We start from the raw sequence: 19,629 nt of genomic DNA, 5'->3' as shown, positions 1-19,629 counted from the left end.
TTCTATGCTCTTGCAGCCACCATGCGAGGCGGACATGCCTCCTGCTACTGCCTACTGCTACGGCCATGACCACTGGTAACTATAAAGATGGCAAAAAGGGGACATGAAAGACATTGCGCCAGCATGAACACTCGTTACAAGTTCATCATGTCTCCTGAATCTTTGCCGAATGCTCCGCAACGATAAATTCACGAAACTTATTCGCACACTTCAGTTCGACACAGCGAACAAGAAACGAATACGGACGGAGAGAAAGACACCACATATGCGCTGAGTTCAACTACGGCAACGGCGCAATGGGACACGTGCAGTAAGGGGCGGCACAATGGAACTGCGCAGAGGCAGACCATTACCCCGCCCTTCGCGGTGGCCCAGTGTCACAACGGGCTCTCGAGCCCGAGGTCATGGAATATAATCAAGGCATTGGTCGCTGCATTTCGATGTAGGAGAAATCTAAAAACGCTGAGCCACGCCAGTGCACGTTAAGGGACCCTAGCTGGTCGAAATTAATCGAATGCCCTACGCAGCAGAGTCCATGATAGCCCGCGTACAGCTTTGCGACTTTAAACCCCAAATTCGAACAAGCTACTTCTCCATGACAACAGAGCAATACGGCCAAAGGAAGCGCGCACTCACAAACTTGGGGAGCACCGTGGAGACGATCCACAGGGAGTGGACGTGTCCCCAGAACTGCTGCCACGGCACCGCACTCATGGCCTGGGGCACGATGCTCGCCGAGAGGTCAGACTCTGCGCCGGTGGAATGATTGTTGCAGATTCACATTTTTCTAGCAGCATAAGCGAAAGGACGTTGGGGATCAGCAAGCAAAATCAGGTGTATCTTATTATAAACATTTGTTCTGGACGGTATCCATTGAACACTACGCGCTAAGCTTCCACCGAGCGACGATAAAGCGGATGCCCGATCAATGGACGTGCTTTCTTCTGCTGTGTAGGCTGTACTTGCAAGACGTTTAGTGCAACGAGGCGGCGACGCACCTGCTTTGATTAACTCATTACCGGACGAAATGGGCCTTCCGTATTATATCGCACACAACAGAAGGTAAGAACCACAATTAATCATTTTCGTCAAATCATTTTCGTTAACCATTTTCCTTAAAGCAAACGACCGCTTTTTGTGTTTCTTTTCTGCGAGTTTGAGGGGCTTCTGAGAACCCCAAACAATCGACAGAAACGCGAAGGTCGTCCCTATAGCGACCTCTAAGCATCACGGTTTAGCATTAGAACAAGTGGCTTATTGAACCACCAGTGAATTTTTTAGCGTTTCCTAGCACAATGTCTTCCGAGATTGCGAAGCTAGATGGTAAAATACGCAATGGACACCGTTATATATATTTCGAATTTGAGCGCTAACCGCCTGTGGTGTAGAAAAAAGACGCAGACAATCAACCCTACATAAGGCATAACACACATTTTATTTCGACGAAGTTGGGTACCTTACCTTCAATGCAGTACGTACTGTGACTCGAAGTACCGCATTATTCATACCTTAGTTCATTCTCCACATTAGAATTTAACTTATAGATGCGGTATACTTGTGCGGACTGTATAACAGAAAATATGCGGAAAACGCGCACCCGAGTCGACTAGCATGCGGATGTCGACGCCGACGCTGGCGGAGAGGTGTCCCAGGAACATGAAGGTGATCACCGTGCGCAGACCCTTGCTCGCTGTGTCGGCCGCCAGCACAAAGATGACATCCCTGAAAAGAGCGAAATCGACAGGAACTTGAAGCACTGCTAACCATGGAAAAATTGTCGAACAACACTTTTGGTCCGCTCATTTTCGGCCACTGGCATTTTCCGATCCTCCGACTGATCGATGGCGCCATTAAAGAGCGAATGGAGGTGTTCAAGCCGCTGATGAGCAGCAGTAACTGGGTCGGTATGCTTTGTTAGTAAACGTTACATCATCCACTCTCTGTCTACCTAGCACCGCTTTACCGAGGGGAGTAATCAACGGCGAATTTTTTGTTCACTTGCATAGCGGCACGTGAACATCTGGCGAAGGCTGTCCGTCATTTTGAGTGCGTTACACACGCAACGCGGTAAGAATCAAACTGTGTTGAATGTCGCCGTTTGCGATCTTCAGCAATCTTTAATGCTCGAATAGGGTTCACTCTTCGTATGTTCGATTTCATTTACTCGTACCTCCACCATTCACATAACGCGGATATTCTTGAGTGTTTCCGGTAAACGAAATGAATGACATTATATTGGGATAATTTATGAATAATCCGACTAGAACCAGCTATTCTGGTCAAAGTCCACCTGCTTACAGCCAGATTCCGGAGAAATGCAAGTAACATAAAACCATACAAAAGCTCCTCACTCGTGGTAGTCGTTCTTGAAGTGGTTGAGCCTCGCGACGCCCAGGTAGACGGATCCGGTGACGCCCACGCTCTCGAGGCACACGTAGAGGGCGTTGGACCACATCTGGCGGGTGGAGAGAACGATCGTTGCGGCATACAAAGGTCACACTGCAGTGTTTATCGACAGGTACATATGCGCTCAGTATGTGTTGCGACCAATGTGTACGAAAGAGCAAGCTGCGGTCACAAGGAAGACTAAACTTCTCTCACGAAGTTTTGGGTGCCTGACTGGTGTCAAAATGTATGCTTGCAGCTCCCCGTTGAGAACGTATAGCCTTGTTCATTGAGCATCGGGCTCTATTCAGTTGTTAGTAATCGCAAATCACACCACAGTCACCTCCAGGGCGTTTTAGATTATACTATGAGTGCACTACCCCAACGACAAAAGTAGAGCGACAAACATGGTAGCGCGTAGGTACCATGTTTTCTAGAGAAAACCTTATTTCAGTACCAAACTTCACAGCCCGCATGTCCGACTTCAATGTGTAAAAGTGTGGTCTTCAGCCATTGGCTAATCAGGGGTATTGGTTTCTGTTGAGGCTCATGAGTTCCGGAGACTTTTGTCTCCAATATTAATGTTTTACCCTGTTTAGGCAAACATGGCATGAAAACTATGTAGAAACGTATCGAAGTGGGTTAGGGAACAAACGCGGGTTAACATCATAGGCGGGTCATCAGACATCATAGTCGAAATCAAGAGGAAGAAATGGGCTTGGGCGGGGCACGCATTGCGAAGGCAAGATAACCGCTGGTTTTAAGGGTAACGGAGTGGATTCCAAGTGAAGGCAAGCGTAGCAAGGGGCGGCAGAAAGCCAGGTGGGCGGATGAGAATAAGAAGTTTGTGGGGATGTGGAGGCCACAGCTGGAAAAGGGCAGAGTTAATTGGAGAGACATGGGAGAGGCCTTTGCCCTGCAGTGGGGCGTAGTCAGGTTGATTATGATGCTGATAGTGATGATGATCCTATTGTTGTAAACTGCCATGCTAAAAATAAGAGCCCTATAGCTGGGCTGTAGAACAGAAGGCCACTAGCAGTGCAACTCGTACGCTGCTCCAGTACTGACACTGACCTCTACGTTGACCACGCTGCCCCAGTCGGCGTAGAACAGCATGCCGAGACCACCCAGGCCACCGGGCAGGGCAGCTCCGCGCACCAGGAGCAGTGCGGTTGTCACCATGTGCAGGAGGACCATAGCGTAGAAGAACTGCGGGAAAAGGGCACACTAATTGAGGCATTTCAGAACGTACAGTCGACCACACACTTGTCCAGAGGGTTCGAACGGCGCACCGGGGTGCACACTCCCGCCATTTACGAGCGACCTAAGGCTAGGAACAAGAGCTTATCGTGCATGCACATTGCCATGGATGGTGCTTTAAATCCTGTTGTATTGAAAAGCTGCGCTGGGCTTGCCAAGCAGCGGCGATTTAATTGCCATAAATGTAGAAAAGAACGGGCCGTTCGAACGCATCTTTGAAGTATGTGCACAGCTGTACATCACCTGGATATGGCTGGTGGGCCAAGAATTTGCCCGCATTTATTGCACTGAGTACAGTAGGTCTCCTGTTTTCCCCGTGTCTGTGCATTTTGTCTTTCTCTGCGGACGGACACCTAACTTGGATACGAATAAAGTTCCCAACAAACCCGGATAACTCACCGGGGTAACGGGCTTCACAATTCACATGATCACCTATAACATAACGTCTCTGCTAAAAGTACCCATGCGGGCTTTGCCTCTTTTCTTCTATCAGGAGGCTTTTTAATCTAGCGAAGGGGGATAGCGATGGCGCAGCTTTTTATGCGAAGCATACTACTTTAGCTACCACTTCAGCCCTTCACCGTGGTTATGCGCCTCCAAATCACGTGATACATGACGTCACACCACGTGACACGATGACGTCACGACAGTAGAGAAACGGGGGCCCACCTCGCGCCGTCACTGTGGTTGTGCGCCTCCAAATCACGTGATACATGACGTCACACCACGTGACACGATGACGTCACGACAGTGGGGAAACGGGGGCCCACCTCGCGCCTTCGCTGTGGTTGTGCGCCTCCAAATCACGTGATACATGACGTCACACCACGTGACACGATGACGTCACGACAGTGGAGAAACGGGGGCCCACCTCGCGCCGTCGCTGTGGTTGTGCGCCTCCAAATCACGTGATACATGACGTCACACCACGTGACACGATGACGTCACGACAGTGGAGAAACGGGGCCCGACCTCGCGCCGTCGCTGTGGTTGTGCGCCTCCAAATCACGTGATACATGACGTCACACCACGTGACATGATGACGTCACGACAGTGGAGAAACGCGGGCCCACCTCGCGCCGTCGCTGTGGTTCTGCGCCTCCAAATTACGCGACACGATGATGCTTCGCATTCTCCAGGCTTAACCAAGTTAAGCCTCAGCCATTTTTTTTTTCACGGAGTCTATTATGGGAGCTATGAAAGTGGTGGCTTCTGCTCCACCGCAGTCCCAACAGCCTACGTTTTAGGCAAACATACACCGTGGATACATGCTACAGTAGATAAATGGCTCAGACACAAAATGATAGGCTATTCACACCCTCAACGTCAATTTAGAGAACGAGAGAAAGCAGTACAGCAGAAAAAAGAATGTACCCTTGGTGGGGTACATTGGACTTTATAGGACCTCCCGCAAAGGAGAGGAAGTATTATAGTAGGCAAGCAATGTAGCATTGATGGGGTACATGGGATCTTTTAGGACCTCCCGCAAAGGAGAGGAAGTAGTATAGTAGGCAAACAATGTAGCCTTGATGGGGTACATGGGATCTTTTAGGACCTCCCGCAAAGGAGAGGAAGTAGTATACTAGGCAAACAATGTAGCCTTGATGGGGTACATGGCATCGTTTAGGACCTCCCGCAAGGGGAGTGCAACAGAAATAAAGTGAAGGAAAACCTCTTTGCTGACAACGTTCGGTGACTATGCATAGCAACACACGGCGCAACATCTCTGAATTCTATACAGTAGCGTGAACCAGCCGTGGCATATATATCATGCACGTTTTAATTTTCGTTTCTAATATTGCGCAGTGATTACAATTTAACGCGCTTCTCGCCTGGAATAAACGCGAAAGAGGGAATAAAACAAAAACAAGGCAACGCACGTTCAACAACCCATGTTGCGCCCTGACGGCGTTATGTATTGGTGTGGCGAAGAAAAGAATTCAATACTTCGTGTACCCTTGTTGGTGCACCGGAATCCTGGCATCGGTGGGCGCATTTCGTTACAGGTGACACGGAAAAAAAGACCTCCCGACATTTGCACTGTGTAATGCTAGAATCACCGACAGGCCTTTCATAGCACCGACTAGTGTTTCAGTTTGTATTATACAGGCTCTCTCCACTGGCACAGTGCCGTCACATCGCTATACTGTCACTCTCGTGCGTCACTGTATTCGGAGGACTCAGCCGGATGCGTTGCAATGCTTCGTTCCAGTACATCATGCAAGACTTCACTGCGTGTGGACCTGTCAGTGCCGTATGTTGTTACGCCGATGCCAACGCCTAACAGCTCTCACTGTGAAAGCCGGTATGCTGCGGTATGTCAAATCTCTTTAAAGACAACAATTTGCCGAATTAGCCCGGCACCCTAATGCCCCTCCGTTACTCGTTCCAATCGCATCTCTCCTTGAGGCCGCCGCGGTGGCTGAGTGGTTACGGTGCTCGGCTGCTGACCCGAAAGACACGGGTTCGATCCCAGCCACGACGGTCGAATTTCGATAGAGGAGAAATTCTAGAGGCCAATGCACTGTGCGATGTCACTGCACGTTAATGAACCCCAGGTGGCCGGAATTTCCTCAGCCCTTCACTACGGCGTCCCTCATAGCCTTAGTTCTTTTGGGACGTTGAAACCACATAAACCCCACATCTCTCCCTGACATGACTGCTGCGCCTTTTCCTCAGCCCCCGTCCACCCTCCCCGTCTCAAGCCCGTCCTCCACCTACCCGCCTGGCGCTGCTGAGTCCGTGGCGGGCGAGGGCGAACACCAGCACCCATACGACGGCCAGCGAGAGCAGTGGCTGCGCCCGGATCTCGTCCAAGGAGCCGCTGTCCCAGGGCACTCCGGCACGGCGCCTACGGCCGTCCACGAAGGAATCAGCTCCCTCTCAGCCGCGCGGTTAACGAACGCTCATGCAGAAAGCGTACTAAACACAAACTACGCAGCAAAACCACCCCAAGCAGCACAGGTAATTGACCCAATATTGGAAATGGCTGGTTTCACTCTGGTCCTTTGTAGGCCCAGCCATTGCGAATACATTTACAATATTGGGCTGATTAGCTGTGCTTCTGGGGACGCGACTCGTCCCATTTTCTTTTCATATTTATTTTGTCACGTTAGCATGCACAGCATAGTGCACGGATGGCGCAACTTCAAACCCTCGCAATGACAATATTCCAGAATTTCGGAAATATGACTATTATCACTTCAAGCCTACACAACCTCTACTGCAGGGGAAAGCCCTCTCGCGCTGACCTTCGATAAACCCTATCCTGCGCCAGCCGTAGGCACCTTATCCCTGCAGATTTGCTAGCAGCAACTGGCCACCTGCCGCTCCAGCCGTGTTGCAACACTTGGTTTCCCTTGAAATCCCCCCGTTACCCAAGATACCATCGGTTGCCTCTTATATAGGTTACATACCCAGCTGATGTTCATCTCCTCTTATTGTTTTCAGCCATCATTATCGTGGGAACAAAGCGTCTTCCAATTGCATTGCTTACTAAGAACACTTGTAGCCGAGGAAGTTAACTTATCGCCCAACTCCCGTCGTGTGGGTCATCGTACAGCGTACATGATAATCAGGTCTTCTGCGTTCAGTGACTGAAACAGCTTAGTGAAAAAGTGCAACCACTGAAAAAAGATGGCGGGTATATTCCACTCACGACTGCGGCTGGTGTACGGGATTGTAGACGCCCGGTATGCAGCCTGCGGCTTCGTGGTGGTAGTCTCTGGCGGGCACCGCGACCACCGGACCACCGTCGTCTCCATCGGAAGTGGGCAGCCCCTGGTCGAGCTGTTCCGGACGGAACGACTCCGCCAGCCGCGAACGCACATTACTGCACAGTGGCTGCGATGCGGAGGGGGCGCAGGAAACCAGAGTTAGCGTCTCAACCTAACAGGGAGACTATATACAGGCAGTAGTGGTCCGCATGTACGCAGCCTATCACGTGGCACCTTCATTCTTTCATTTGCTACACTCTGCCTCAGCTACTATCTTGCACGCTGAGAGAGGAGACAAGAACAGTTAACAGCACTCCGGTCCGGATCCCGCGATGAGGCGGGTTATGCAGTTAGAAATTTATGGTAGCAAGAAGCACTAGCAAACCCAGTCGTAATTATTGTAGCAGTTGTTATGTTGGGAGCGGTTGTAGTAGCAGCAAGGGGTCTTGACTGTGTGCATGAGGAGAGGTTCAGGGGCGCTATGCCGGAAGGCCCGAGTTTGGCGCTCGCCCGAGTTTCATCCGAATTTGCGATGACGGCAGTCAGTGAACGAAGATAGCGCGGAACGTGCGCAGGCAGCGGACAATAAAATGTAGAGATAAAGCCACGTAAAGGCGATACAAGCGCACCCTGCGCGCCTGTTTCACACTTCAAACACAATACACTGCGCAATACCAGGCCGCAGCGCTACCTCAAGTTATCAGCGCCATATCAGCAATCGCGAAATCGTGACTTCTCTGCTATCTATCTGCACACTCGCCGCTAGCTGTTTGACACGCCTTTTCGGGCGCGTCAAAGGCGTGTCTTCTCTTTCAGGCTCTATCTGTCTCTCCATTTCCGAAGACGAACAGTGCGCACTAGGCGCACTCTTGTATCAACCCTTTTTCTTCTCTCGAATACGTTAAAAGGCAACAGATAATATTATGAACATTTTGTTCATTTCCAAATGTATTTTAAAATCTGAATTCAATGAAGCGTTGTTTAAAAGCATAGCTTTAGGAAATTAACAAAGATTTGACACTTTCTGCCGCTAGAGGCGATAGTGAGGCCATTGCTTGCAGCGTGGCTTGCATACGAACTAGAGCGGGAGCCCACCGTGCGGAAAACGAGAGAGCTCCTGCGCTGATACGCCGCCGGTAGCGCTGCCTTCGACTGGAAAGACTGGGCAACTACTACCCGCTGAATCGTTCTTATTTTTCGGCCATTGCGATAATATATTTTATTGTGTCGTATATCAAAATATAACAGTCATGCATCTTCTGACTTGCATAATAAACAAGAGCAAAAAACTGAACTTCACTACACCCCCGCGTCACTGCTGCTCTCTGCAGTGACCTCAGGTGGAGCTCTGCGCTGCTACGGCCGCTGCCACTCCCCGCTATGGCCAACCATTGCTTTTAGTACGCTCTTGGTGAATTTCAGCGGTAGATATTGGCCGTGCGAGCGGCTGTGACGCGGTGTGAGAAAAAAAAATTGCTCTTTGGCTGTATTCAATGATTCACTACGTGTGCCTGTTGTGTGTGACGCCTCTTTAGTGCACTGCGGATGCGAAGAGCGTGCTACCCAGCGACACAACCCATCCTATGTCATCAGACGCTGACTAAAAGCTATGAAGGGGGTGGCGCGCGTATCTGCGTAGTATTTCTTAACGTCGCGCACTTCAAGGTTTTGCGGACTGGTTTGGTCACTAACGTCGATCGCCGTTGTATACCGCAGGGACATCGCATTAATATCATTCGGGCAGGTGAGGAATCCTGTTTGTAATAATGGAATCGGACGTATAACAGAGAAAGGTGTTACGGTTGTGAAGTACGCAGTGCTTGCGTGCTGGAAATTACAAACACTTTATTGCACTGGGCCTGGAGCAGCGATCGTTTGTCGATCCCAGATGTGTTTGACACATTGATGCTGAGCTTTATCACCGGTGAAAGGACGGCCAAGCCAAACACCTGCGATGCGATGTTGTTGGAGTAGGACGTGCTCCAAGCACCGGTTCGTCGTCGTGCTCCGTGTTTGACGCCTTGCAAGCAGGTGTGACGCGTCGTCAGCGTTGTGCTGTGTCTTACGTGGTTGCAACAGGCTATAGTGTTGTGCATTCATAGTGATGGTTCAACAGCGCAAACACACACAGACCAAGAAGGAGACAAGACACACTCAGCGCTGTGTGTGTCTTGTCTCCTTCTTGGTCTGTGTGTGTTTGCGCTGTTGAACCATCACTATGAATCGACACCAACTAGCCCAATCTGCAGTTCTTCTATAGTGTTGTGCAGTCTTGGTATGCGAGCGAAGAAATCGGCGGCTTTCGCCACGTTGCGTGTCCTTCGCAGAGGTGCTTAGATTTATCAGCGATGACGTCCGTTTTGCCTGTTATACAGGGTCTGTTCTGAAAGTAGTACGACCGGTTTTTTCCTAGGCGAACGGGCGGACGAGAGGTGGTCTGCGCGTGCAGGATCGTTGAAGGGGATATTGGGAATGCTGGGGAAAATCGGCAGTCGGCTCTCGGCCGTTGATGAGAGGAGGTCGCTTGTACTGTGAATCCCTGTCGAAACGTCTCGTCACGCAGAATCATCGAGCGTTTACTGGATCAGCAATACGCGATCAAATTTTGAGTAAATCTTGGTAAAACGGGCAAAGAGACTCACCAGATGATTAAGGATGCCTACGGTGACGCTTCCATGGGTAGATCAGGTGTTTTTTGAGTGGCACAAGCTGTTCCGAGAAGGTAAGGAAAGAGTGGAGGAAGACGACCGCTCCAGACGCCCTTCGACCGGCAAGACCAACGAAAATGTGTAGCGAGTGAAACATTTACTTAACAATGATCGTAGAATGAGTATCAGAATGATTGCTGATGACTTGAGCATTCCTCAAACCCAAGTTTTTGAGATCGTGACAGAAAACTTATCCATGAGGAAAGCGTGCGCGAAGTTGGTGCCGAGAGTGCTGCCAGAGGAGGAAAAGGCCAACCGGTAGGATCTTCTTCATCATGTGAATGAGGAACCCGATTTTTTGCCCAGCACAAGGCGGCAACGCTGCCTCAACCCCCCTACAGTCTCGACTTGGCCCCGCCAGACTTTTTTCTATTCCCGAGAATAAAATCGACGCTCAAGGGGAAACATCACGGATCGGTAGGGGTGTTTCAACAGGCCGTGACGAGGGAGCTAAACAGCATTCCGGTCCAGGAGTTCCTGGAGGCGTACGAAAACTGTAAAACTCATTGGCAGCAGCGTGTAGGTACGGAAGGGTGCTACCTTGAAAAATTATAATCGTTTGTGCTACTCTCTTGAATAAATTTTGTTTAAAAAAATGAGTCCCACTACTTTCAGAACAGACCATGTAATTCTATGGTCAACATCGTCTATGTCTGTCAGCAATCAGCACAGCCGCGCAGCATACCTGTAGCCGGCAGGGATGTTGGGAGTGGCCCACCCATAGCGCGTACGCCCATAATTTATGTACGGCACGCCGGGGGCGTGACCAATGGTTTTGATTGACAGGTGAACTCGGAGTTAAACTGGTGAACGGTGAAGTGCCCCGAATTCATCTCGGGACTGTCATGGCGGCAGCAGCAGCAGCCTGGGTAATCGCTTCCTCTGAGGGCAAATGTCAGTACGGCCGGCTGGACCCGTTTACTGCCTTGGCCGACGACGAATTCCAGCGACATTTTCGCCTCTCAAAAAAATCGGTACGATGGTTGTGTAAATAGTTAGGCGACGACCCACGCCTGCGGAGAGTGCGTACCGGGCCTCATTCGCTTTCGGTCGAAGAGCAAGTCCTCTACGCCCTCCGGTTCTTCGCGACCGGGAGCTTCCAAGGGAGCGTCGGCGCAGACCGCTTTATTGGACGCCAATAAAGCACTGTGAGCCGCTGTGTGAGGGACGTCTCCGACGCGCTTATCGACGCGGCTGCGCAGAAGCGGTGGCTCGCTTTGCCGACGACTGCGGCCGAGCGTGCGTATGTTGAGGAGCGTTTCCTTCTGCGCGACGGCATCACAGACGTCGTGGGATGCGTCCACGGGACCTACATTGGCGTAAAGGCCCCTTCGAAGTCCAGCCCTAACATGGTGAAGGCCAACTATTTCACGAGGAAGGCACATTATGCATTGAACTTTGCAATCAGTAAAAAATAATTGTTCTCGCCAAGTCCTTTGGGCTACTCTACAGCACAGTGCCAAAGTCGGTCCCAGACTCTTTTGGCGAAGACTGGATCAGCCGCTAACCGGTTCCACAGAACAATTCATAACATGCCAGGTACCTTAAGAGAGGCCCAGAAAAAAAAAGTGGGCTCCTCGGCAACGGCGAAATCGAAAGTTCCAGATGTTCACTTCTTAATCGGGCCACTGCAGAGCACTCACCATTGTGCTAATTAATTAAATCCGACGACTGAATGTCATCTTTCGCACAAACCTCTCACTTGCATCTAAAAGATAACCGCCACTGCTGACCAAAAGGCGGTGCGAGCTCATTGACAACGAATTTCGGACAGCTCACATTAACGCGGTATGCATGAAATGAACAGATGCATGCAGTTCATTTCAGAACACGGCATAATATTCAAGCGATTCTGAACAAAACGAGTTTTCTCTTTCAAGACAAGCGAAATTCAACTTGCGATGAAAAAAAAAATGTGAGATAGAAAAGTTTCACCATGCGGGATTTAAACCCACGCGCTCCCATTGCCTGTCGACTCTCCGGAGCGACGCGTTAGACCACACGGCCACAGAACAGCGCGGAGTGATACACCTCTCTTTATTTTTTTTTTGCGGACTACTTCCGTAGCCTTAACAGCGTTGCACATGTACCTCGTCGCCATTGGCGGTCAGCTGATGACGGGCGTTGGTAGCGTTCCCTCGCGGTACAAAGCAAAATATAATAATCACTCCAAAGCGCTTTAAATCCAAATCTTGCACACTATAAAATGCTTATAAAGGTATATTAAGTGCATTATAAAATTCAACAAACCTCGTTTGTCCAATTGCACACGCAGTGCACTTGGTGGAGCGACACACAAATGAAAAGTGCACCGGCGGTTGGCTCACGTGACCCGTTCTTTGTAGACCGCCCAAGAAGCCGATGTGATGATAAAGCACGGAATATATCCAGATAACCCAATGTAGTTTGAGGCGTGACGAGGGTGGGATTTAGTCTTGCTACCATCAGTTCACTCATCTGAGGGCGTCGCCAGAGCTCAGGAAGATTCCGAGTTTCAGCAAACTCGGGCCTTCCAGCACAGCGCCCCAGTATTGTGCCTGAAATACCTAATAGCACCCTCCCTGGTAAAGGAAATGCAGTTTTTGAAGGGAAAGGGGTAATAAGTAAGCGAAGGAGCCGACTGCACCACCCAAGGACTGCTGTCGCACCCGGGCGTTAAGTGGATCGGGAACTTTCGACAAAGACTGACACGTCTTCGTTACCCAACGAAGAGCAGGGCAACGCGTGCACAGAGGAGGCTCACCGCCGGCGCGACGTAGCAAGCCCGGTCGCTGGCCACCAGTTCCCCGGGGGGGCAGCCGCCGCTCCACGAGAGGAGGTTGCGCAACGAGGACACCAGGTGGAGCAGGTGCTGGGACAGCGTCACCGAGTCGCCCAAGATGTGCACCACCGCGCACAGGCTCATGGTGTAGCCCAGGCCTGCGAGTGATCGCGCAAGTAGCAATACAGACTTATTTCAGTGGGTTAGATATGCAGTGTCATAGCGTCAGCCAAAACATAAGCAAACATGACCCGATTGTTCAGAATTCTTTTTTCTGCACGTATGATAAATCATTCAACACTTGCAGGGAGTATTCCAAGAACATTCGTATCACATGGCATTTCTCCCACTTCCCTCCACAACTTCCCGACCTACCCTGCGGTGACAGGCAAGAACCGATCCCCGCAGGAAGTCCTTTAAGGGGACGTGCCGTGTCGCCTTCCTCTCTCTCCTGACTCCCGTTCTCTTAGCTTCCTGCCCTCCCTGCGGATACCAGGAGGGACGACTACGGGAATCTGCCATTAAGCAACAAACCCCCTCCATGTTTACATTATCGTAAGCCTATGCCGACCTGTACTCGGGCAGAGGGATCGAACGCACAGCTCTCCCTTATAACACGTTCTCGCTATTGCAACGGATATCCCAGTCGTTGGCAGATACAACTGAAACAAAGCGGCCAATGCCCCTGAAAGCATGCTTTCCATCCAATGGCTTCCACTTACTGGCATGGTGACGCGGCCACTCGGGTTGCACCTACGATGCCTACGATGCCATGCTAGCAGGTCCAATGCACTTGACAGCGAAGCCATACTAGGTTGCAGCCAATGCGTGGAAAGCCTCAATGAGGGGGTTTCCTAGCAGCGTTCTCGAGTTTTATCTGACTCAAGCAACGAATGTTAAGAAAAGCAGCACAAAGGCTGAAACGTGGAAGAAGTGAGAGGGAAAGAGGATCCATCTGAGTTCAGTTGTTCCTTCTGTGCTTCCTTTTTCTGTGCTGCTAATCTCGATATTTATTATCCACAACAAACTGCTCCACGGGTCAAGTTCTAATAGCGTCCGTTGGCGACTACGCACCTATGAAGAGTGGAACTGCGCCGAAGATGCCGCGGTTTCCGTCTTCGGAGAACTGGGCCAGGCTGCTCTCGAGGTGCATGACGGGCATCGCCACGGCGACCAGCAGCGCCACGTAGGCCAGCATGAACGGAACTGCAAGAGCGCCATATATATGTACACGTCTCTCAGTGGTCGATGAGCTGGGAACTGAATAATGATGATGATGATATTACTTTTCTTTACGGCGCAAGGAAACCTGCGGCTAAAGAACGCCATGACACAAGGCTTCTCCTTCTACTCAAGGTTGGGGCAAAGGCCCATTTCCCAACCATTTCGCCCTAAAAAAACCGAGCACCAGGCCAGGGGAAAGCTTGTACCCATTGCATCACTGGTGGGTTCTCGGCGGCACTGGGGATCGAACCATGAATAAGAACACGTCACAAAACAAGAGTAGAGGTGAGAAGTGGTTTTCACACAGCACAACTAAAGCCGGTATGAAGAGACGGCAACGGGCTTGGGATCAGCATTTAACAGCATGCGAAGCTCTCGTTGGGCTACGATTATTGTCAGCTCGACATATGCTAGACCTTTTTTAGTATTTTGGACACATTTGATCCGTTTAATTACCAGAGGATGAAGTTATGTGAACATCCACAGTGGGATGAAAGTCGCAAATTATTCACAGCCAGAGCCTGGTATGAAAGCTTTTTTTTTGGATGAGGGCTAAAGAGGGAGACGAGTCTATTGAGGTGGAATTTTGTCGTCACACCCAATCCCGTTCTTGTAAGAGATCCCCCTCGTCAGTGCAAACGTTGCTGTAACTCGCCGGCAGAAGCCAAAGCTGTCTTGCAGCTATCAGTGAGTGATCATGCTGAACGCGCTAATCTTATTACTCAGAAGAAGAATGTCGATCTGATACACTCAATAAATCTGGACAAGCGTATGTTTTGACGAAAAGTTTGTTGTGAAGGTAATTTTTTTCATATATTGTTAGATTCCACTGTCAATCTATCATCGGATCTCCCCCTCAGCAAGCTTGTATTTGTTTGTTTGCTATTAACGTTTTTGCTATCGCCAAAAACGTTTCCCATTGATTTTCTAGTGCAGTCTTAACTACTCGATGCAAGCGATGGGATAACTTTATAAAAAGAGTTTTATATGAATTGAAAAAATTGTCCATTACCTTGAATATTTCCGTAACAACTTTACGATACTCCACATGTCCCACAACTATAACTGATGCCGAAAAAACCTAGACATGCGAGACCACAATGCTCCAAAGGTCCTACATCTCACAGGGCCCTTCCATTGTCACTGAACGCATCCCTCACGGCCTTTGGCAAAAAGAAAGACACAAGAGGACCCACCTCCTCCGTGGGCGATGGACATCTCGGGAAAGCGGGTGGCGTTGGCGCTGCCGGCCGTCATGATGAACAGCGTGGCCAGCTTGTGCGCCCGGCTCTGGAAGCCCACCTGTGTGGTCTCCTGCGCACACAAGGGACGCCTGCACAATTGTCGCCTACACGTCACGCAGTGTTCAGCACAGAACGGCCATTGCATGGCCATACATGTCGAGCGCTGCTGCACAGTAGCCACTAGGTTGTATGAGTGTTCAAGGTCGAGGGGTGAGCCGGACTACTTTGTACTTCTATTGGTTAGCTACAAGCAACTCTTCTAAGCGCCGGTACTGATTAGTTTCTCAGCGATCGTACTCTCCTTCAGGTTGTCGACTGGAACCTGAGCCGTGGGGGAAGATTTTGGTCCACGTCGAAATCCCCAAGAACCACAAAAGTGCCAGCACACTTTGGAGATATTCCGGTTCTCCCGCGTAGGTTAGGCCTACCTCGCTTGACGTGCTTTCCTCCTCGCTTTCCGTCATGTTGGCAGAAGGCCAGGTGGGACCAGGAAAAGGCGGGACACTCCGGGGCCGGGAGATCCAGACTTAAGTTCTCCGATGGAAATACCCAGCAATACAGGCAGATGCTGCGAAGGCCTGTGCAGCGGGAGATCGGAGAACAGCGCGTGCAACGTGGCCCGTGACTCTTCTTCTTCTGACTCGTTTTCTCCTGTACGCGCTGTTCTTCGTTTACGTTTTCTATAGCGCGTGCACGGCGGCGGCGGCGGTGGTATAAATGTACAGGCCGTATCAGCCTACAGAGGTCTGTCGGCAACTGCTCTACCTTAGTCATTGATTTGAATGATTGCCTCTCTGATCGCCACGCAGTTCGGGAGCCTTCAGGGGACGTGATGTGAGAGACGTCGTCCAACGAAACGTTAAATCCTCAAGTTGCCTCGTCACAAAACGCTCGTCACAAAAACGCGGGGACGCTAAAAGAAAATAGTTCACATTACCCATAAGAACGCAAGCGACGCATATATTCGAGGTGGCGCGGTGGATCTTGTGCATCCGTACTAACGTATGGGAAGAGTTCGTGCTCAGGCGATACGGGAGTAGCTCTTCGACGTGATGAGCCTCGTGTATCGCGAGGGAAGGTCACATGCAGCGAAGTGCAGAAAAAAAAATGTCAGCGGCTTAGCTCAGCTATGCCAGGATATATGTAGCGAAAGCTTGTTATCAGGTATGCGATACAGCTGGCGAAGCGAGCGGAGGCGAGAGCAACGACGAGGCAAGCGGTGTGACGTCATACCCAACGGCGGCGGAGGCTCCGCGGTGAGGCGCGCGGTGTGACGTCATGCCAGATGACGCGCCGAGCGCGCGGCGTCCTCCAGCTGCGGCGGTTGCTAGGCAACGGCTCAAGATCGGTCTCTGTGCCTCCTCGGAGCACCGCCACAGCGAAATCGCAAGTTCGTGGCCAATGTAGCTTCCGCTACAAAAGTGACGCACCATTTGCGCAGTTCTCGTCCTTGTTGATATGACTAGGCTTCCAGGACATGCTCAGTTGTTGTGCTTGCATCTTTACGCAGGAAACCACTCGTTTACGGTGCTTCCATGCAGAATACCGCTATTGACAGACTTAAACTGGTGTATTGGTTTTTGAGGAAAGAAAATGACGCAGTATCTGTGTCACATATCTCGGTGGACACCTGAACCGTGCCGTAAGGGAAAGGATGAAGGTGGGAGTGAAAGAAAAAAATTGCCGACGATTACGTTACTTCCTAATGCGAAATTTGAGCGCAGCAAATAAGCTGTTTCACCTTTTCGATAGATTGAGGCAAAGAAATCGAGCAACACATGTATGCGCTATCACAGAATTTTTTTTTATTTTCCACACGTGTTCGCAATTTCGGCTCGGGCGGTGCACATATACAGATCCGCCGCCACCGATCTGGCTCTCTGATTGCCACCGCACAGGGGTTGCATTGGAGGAGGAGCGAAGAAAGGAATTAAGTTCGAGCCGGCGCTTTGACAACCGGAGACTCGCAGGAAGAGGGGGGAGGGGGGCGGCGTGTACACCCAGCGGCAAACGATGGGGGCAGAAGCGCGCGCAGCAAGCGGACAACACGATAAAGGGAGGAGGGAAGAGATAGCAGCGACTGACTGATGCCGCTGACGCCGATAGCGCTGGGGGGATGAAAGGGGGGCGGAGCTGGTTACGAGGCCGACGCCGACGACGACGCGAAACCCAGGAACGGACGCCAATGAGCTGCGCTCTAAAACAGAGAAAGAGGTGCCGTAGTGGAGGTCTTCGGAATAATTGCGACCACCTGGGGCTTTAACATGCACTGACATCGCACAGCACACGGGCGCCTTGCGCTCCCCCTCCATCGAAACGCGGCCGCCGCGGTCGGGTTCGAACCTGGGTACTCCATTTCGGTAGCCGGGCGCCTTAACCACTGAGCTTGTGGCTGTATTGCGCTGACTTCTGTGGATTCCGTCAAGCCCGTCCGTTCCCTGCCAGGTTGTGACGCGCAGTGACCGAACGCTTCGTGTGTGCTACCTTGGACGATGATCAGCTGGACGCCCCACTCCAGCTGTACTGTTCATTGTGTCGTGCGCATGTGCTTGTATGCTGCTGTAATTAGATCATCACGGGCACCCGACCTGTATAAATGTTAATATATCAATATGTAAATAGATTTCTTATAGTGTACCTCTCCCCCTATCCTGTCTTCTCACCTCTTTCATTTAATTTCTCCAGTCTGCCTGATATCCCTTTATATTCGCTACCCCAGCTCAGGTGCTTTCCGTAGTGAGGGCAGATGCCGGGGCAGCAAAAATCTTTTCCTTATAAAAACCACCAATTACTACTTTTGCGCTGAAGCCACTGCGCAGAACAGCTTCATGCAGGTGGATGGATGGATGGGATGGGGAAACTGTATTTAGCAAGAGAATTCGAGGCCCGCAGGCCTCCTGGGTACCCGCATGACCCCACTCACGGTCTAAACGCTCATGTTGTGTTGGTCCATGGCGAATGAGGCCCGGCTGACGGCGATCTGCCGGTCAGGTCCGCTGACCACAGTGAGGTGTTTCAGTGGGAGATGCACCGGCCCGGCGGGTAGCAGGGGGCGCCGGGAATGATAGGAGGATGTGGATAAGGGTGACCTTGGAGTGGGAGCACAAGATGCATATGCAGGCCTAGGGGCGGGGGGGACCGGCATAAATTAGAAAGGTTGGCTGGTGCATGCAGAATCTGCGGCTCAGCTAATCCGCGCGGACTGAGCTGGAGTTCCGCTTAGTTGGCACTTCCAGATAAACTTTCTCCGCACGCATCCAGCAGCCAGAACATCCGCAACTTGCACACTTTAGGAACAATGCGCACAATAATTTGCGCCATGTATGTGCGCTTCATTATGGCGCAGGGAGCGCCATCACGTGCCTCTCCTTAAAGCAAAGTAGCGTGCTAAGTAGATGCGCGAGAACAATCGGCACCAGTATTGCTTCAGCAGCTTTCTGGAGCGAAAGCTTTCTACTCCTCCCGTACAAAGCTGAAGGTCATGTGGCTACGAAATTTGACCTTAAAACCAGGAGCAGCAGAGGCTTGGCTCTGATGTCATGCCACGCGACTCGCCACAGCTGCTCGCATTGAGCCGACGGCACACTCGAAACCGCCGGAAATCGCGCAACGCACTGTCCGCCAACGTTGCTGTCCGCTGTATAAAAGAGTGTGGTGTGCGCTTACCTTTATAGCACGACGCGCTGTCCGCTCTAGAACAGCGCGTGGTGTACGCTTAGCTTTACTGCGCGACGCGCTGTCCGCTGTATAAAAGCCCGTGGTGCGCGCTTACCTTTGTGCGGTTTCCTTAAGAGAACTTTCGCTCATCTTAGTACGTTCAGTCAGGTTGAACTAGAGATGATTTTTGGGACTGGATGATCCGAGCTCCAGATGTTTTCAAGACAGAACGTTAGGCGAACTTACGCCGGTTCGGAGTAACACCGTACACTAAACACACGTCGGAAACATACTTGCACGGGGAAGAGAGGAGAAATGCACATTTATTCGTTTTGTGTCAGGGTGCCTCTGCTACGCAGGAGAGGTGGAACACGCCAGCGCTGTTGCAGCTTGAGGCTGGCCGCGCAGGTTGGCAGTGGTTTGCAGGCCCCAGCACGTGGCGTAACCTCTGCGCTGCGCTTTCTTCCCAATCCACTGCTCATGCCGTTACGCTGTCCCAGGTCATCCGTCAGGGAAGTCCGTGTCGCCGTGGTACTCACTCCTGTCATGATGAGAAGCACCAGTTTGCTTTTACTGCAGGACCGATGCGATTGCAAAACGCGACTCACAAACGCTCCGGAGTTGGGCTCCGCGGAGCAAAAAGAGAGGAACTGACAATGTAGACTAAATCCTCG

At 51.1% G+C, this 19,629-nt stretch overlaps 2 protein-coding genes across 2 annotated transcripts; both read right to left on the bottom strand.

Moving 5' to 3' along the window:
- Window positions 1–585: 585 nt before the first annotated feature.
- LOC149348597 (creatine transporter-like) lies at window positions 586–3,589 on the bottom strand. Its single transcript, XM_089541803.1, has 4 exons — window positions 3,460–3,589; window positions 2,352–2,455; window positions 1,598–1,722; window positions 586–749 (listed from the first exon to the last, which is right to left on the bottom strand). The coding sequence occupies exons 1-4, from the start codon at window positions 3,580–3,582 to the stop codon at window positions 586–588; spliced, it is 516 nt and encodes a 171-aa protein (XP_089397929.1). The 5' UTR covers window positions 3,583–3,589.
- Window positions 3,590–6,345: 2,756 nt separating this feature from the next.
- On the bottom strand, window positions 6,346–15,311 carry LOC149348596 (sodium- and chloride-dependent neutral and basic amino acid transporter B(0+)-like). The gene is made up of 5 exons (XM_089541802.1): window positions 15,251–15,311; window positions 13,905–14,036; window positions 12,813–12,988; window positions 7,304–7,488; window positions 6,346–6,496 (listed from the first exon to the last, which is right to left on the bottom strand). The coding sequence occupies exons 1-5, from the start codon at window positions 15,309–15,311 to the stop codon at window positions 6,346–6,348; spliced, it is 705 nt and encodes a 234-aa protein (XP_089397928.1).
- Between the last annotated feature and the right edge of the window lie 4,318 nt (window positions 15,312–19,629).

The sequence above is a fragment of the Amblyomma mixtum genome, chromosome 4 (assembly GCF_055824585.1).
Source record: "Amblyomma mixtum isolate Tamu chromosome 4, ASM5582458v1, whole genome shotgun sequence".
Lineage (NCBI taxonomy): Eukaryota > Metazoa > Arthropoda > Arachnida > Ixodida > Ixodidae > Amblyomma > Amblyomma mixtum.
Note: the sequence above shows the minus strand (reverse complement) of the source record. Positions and strands in the feature narration are given on the sequence as shown.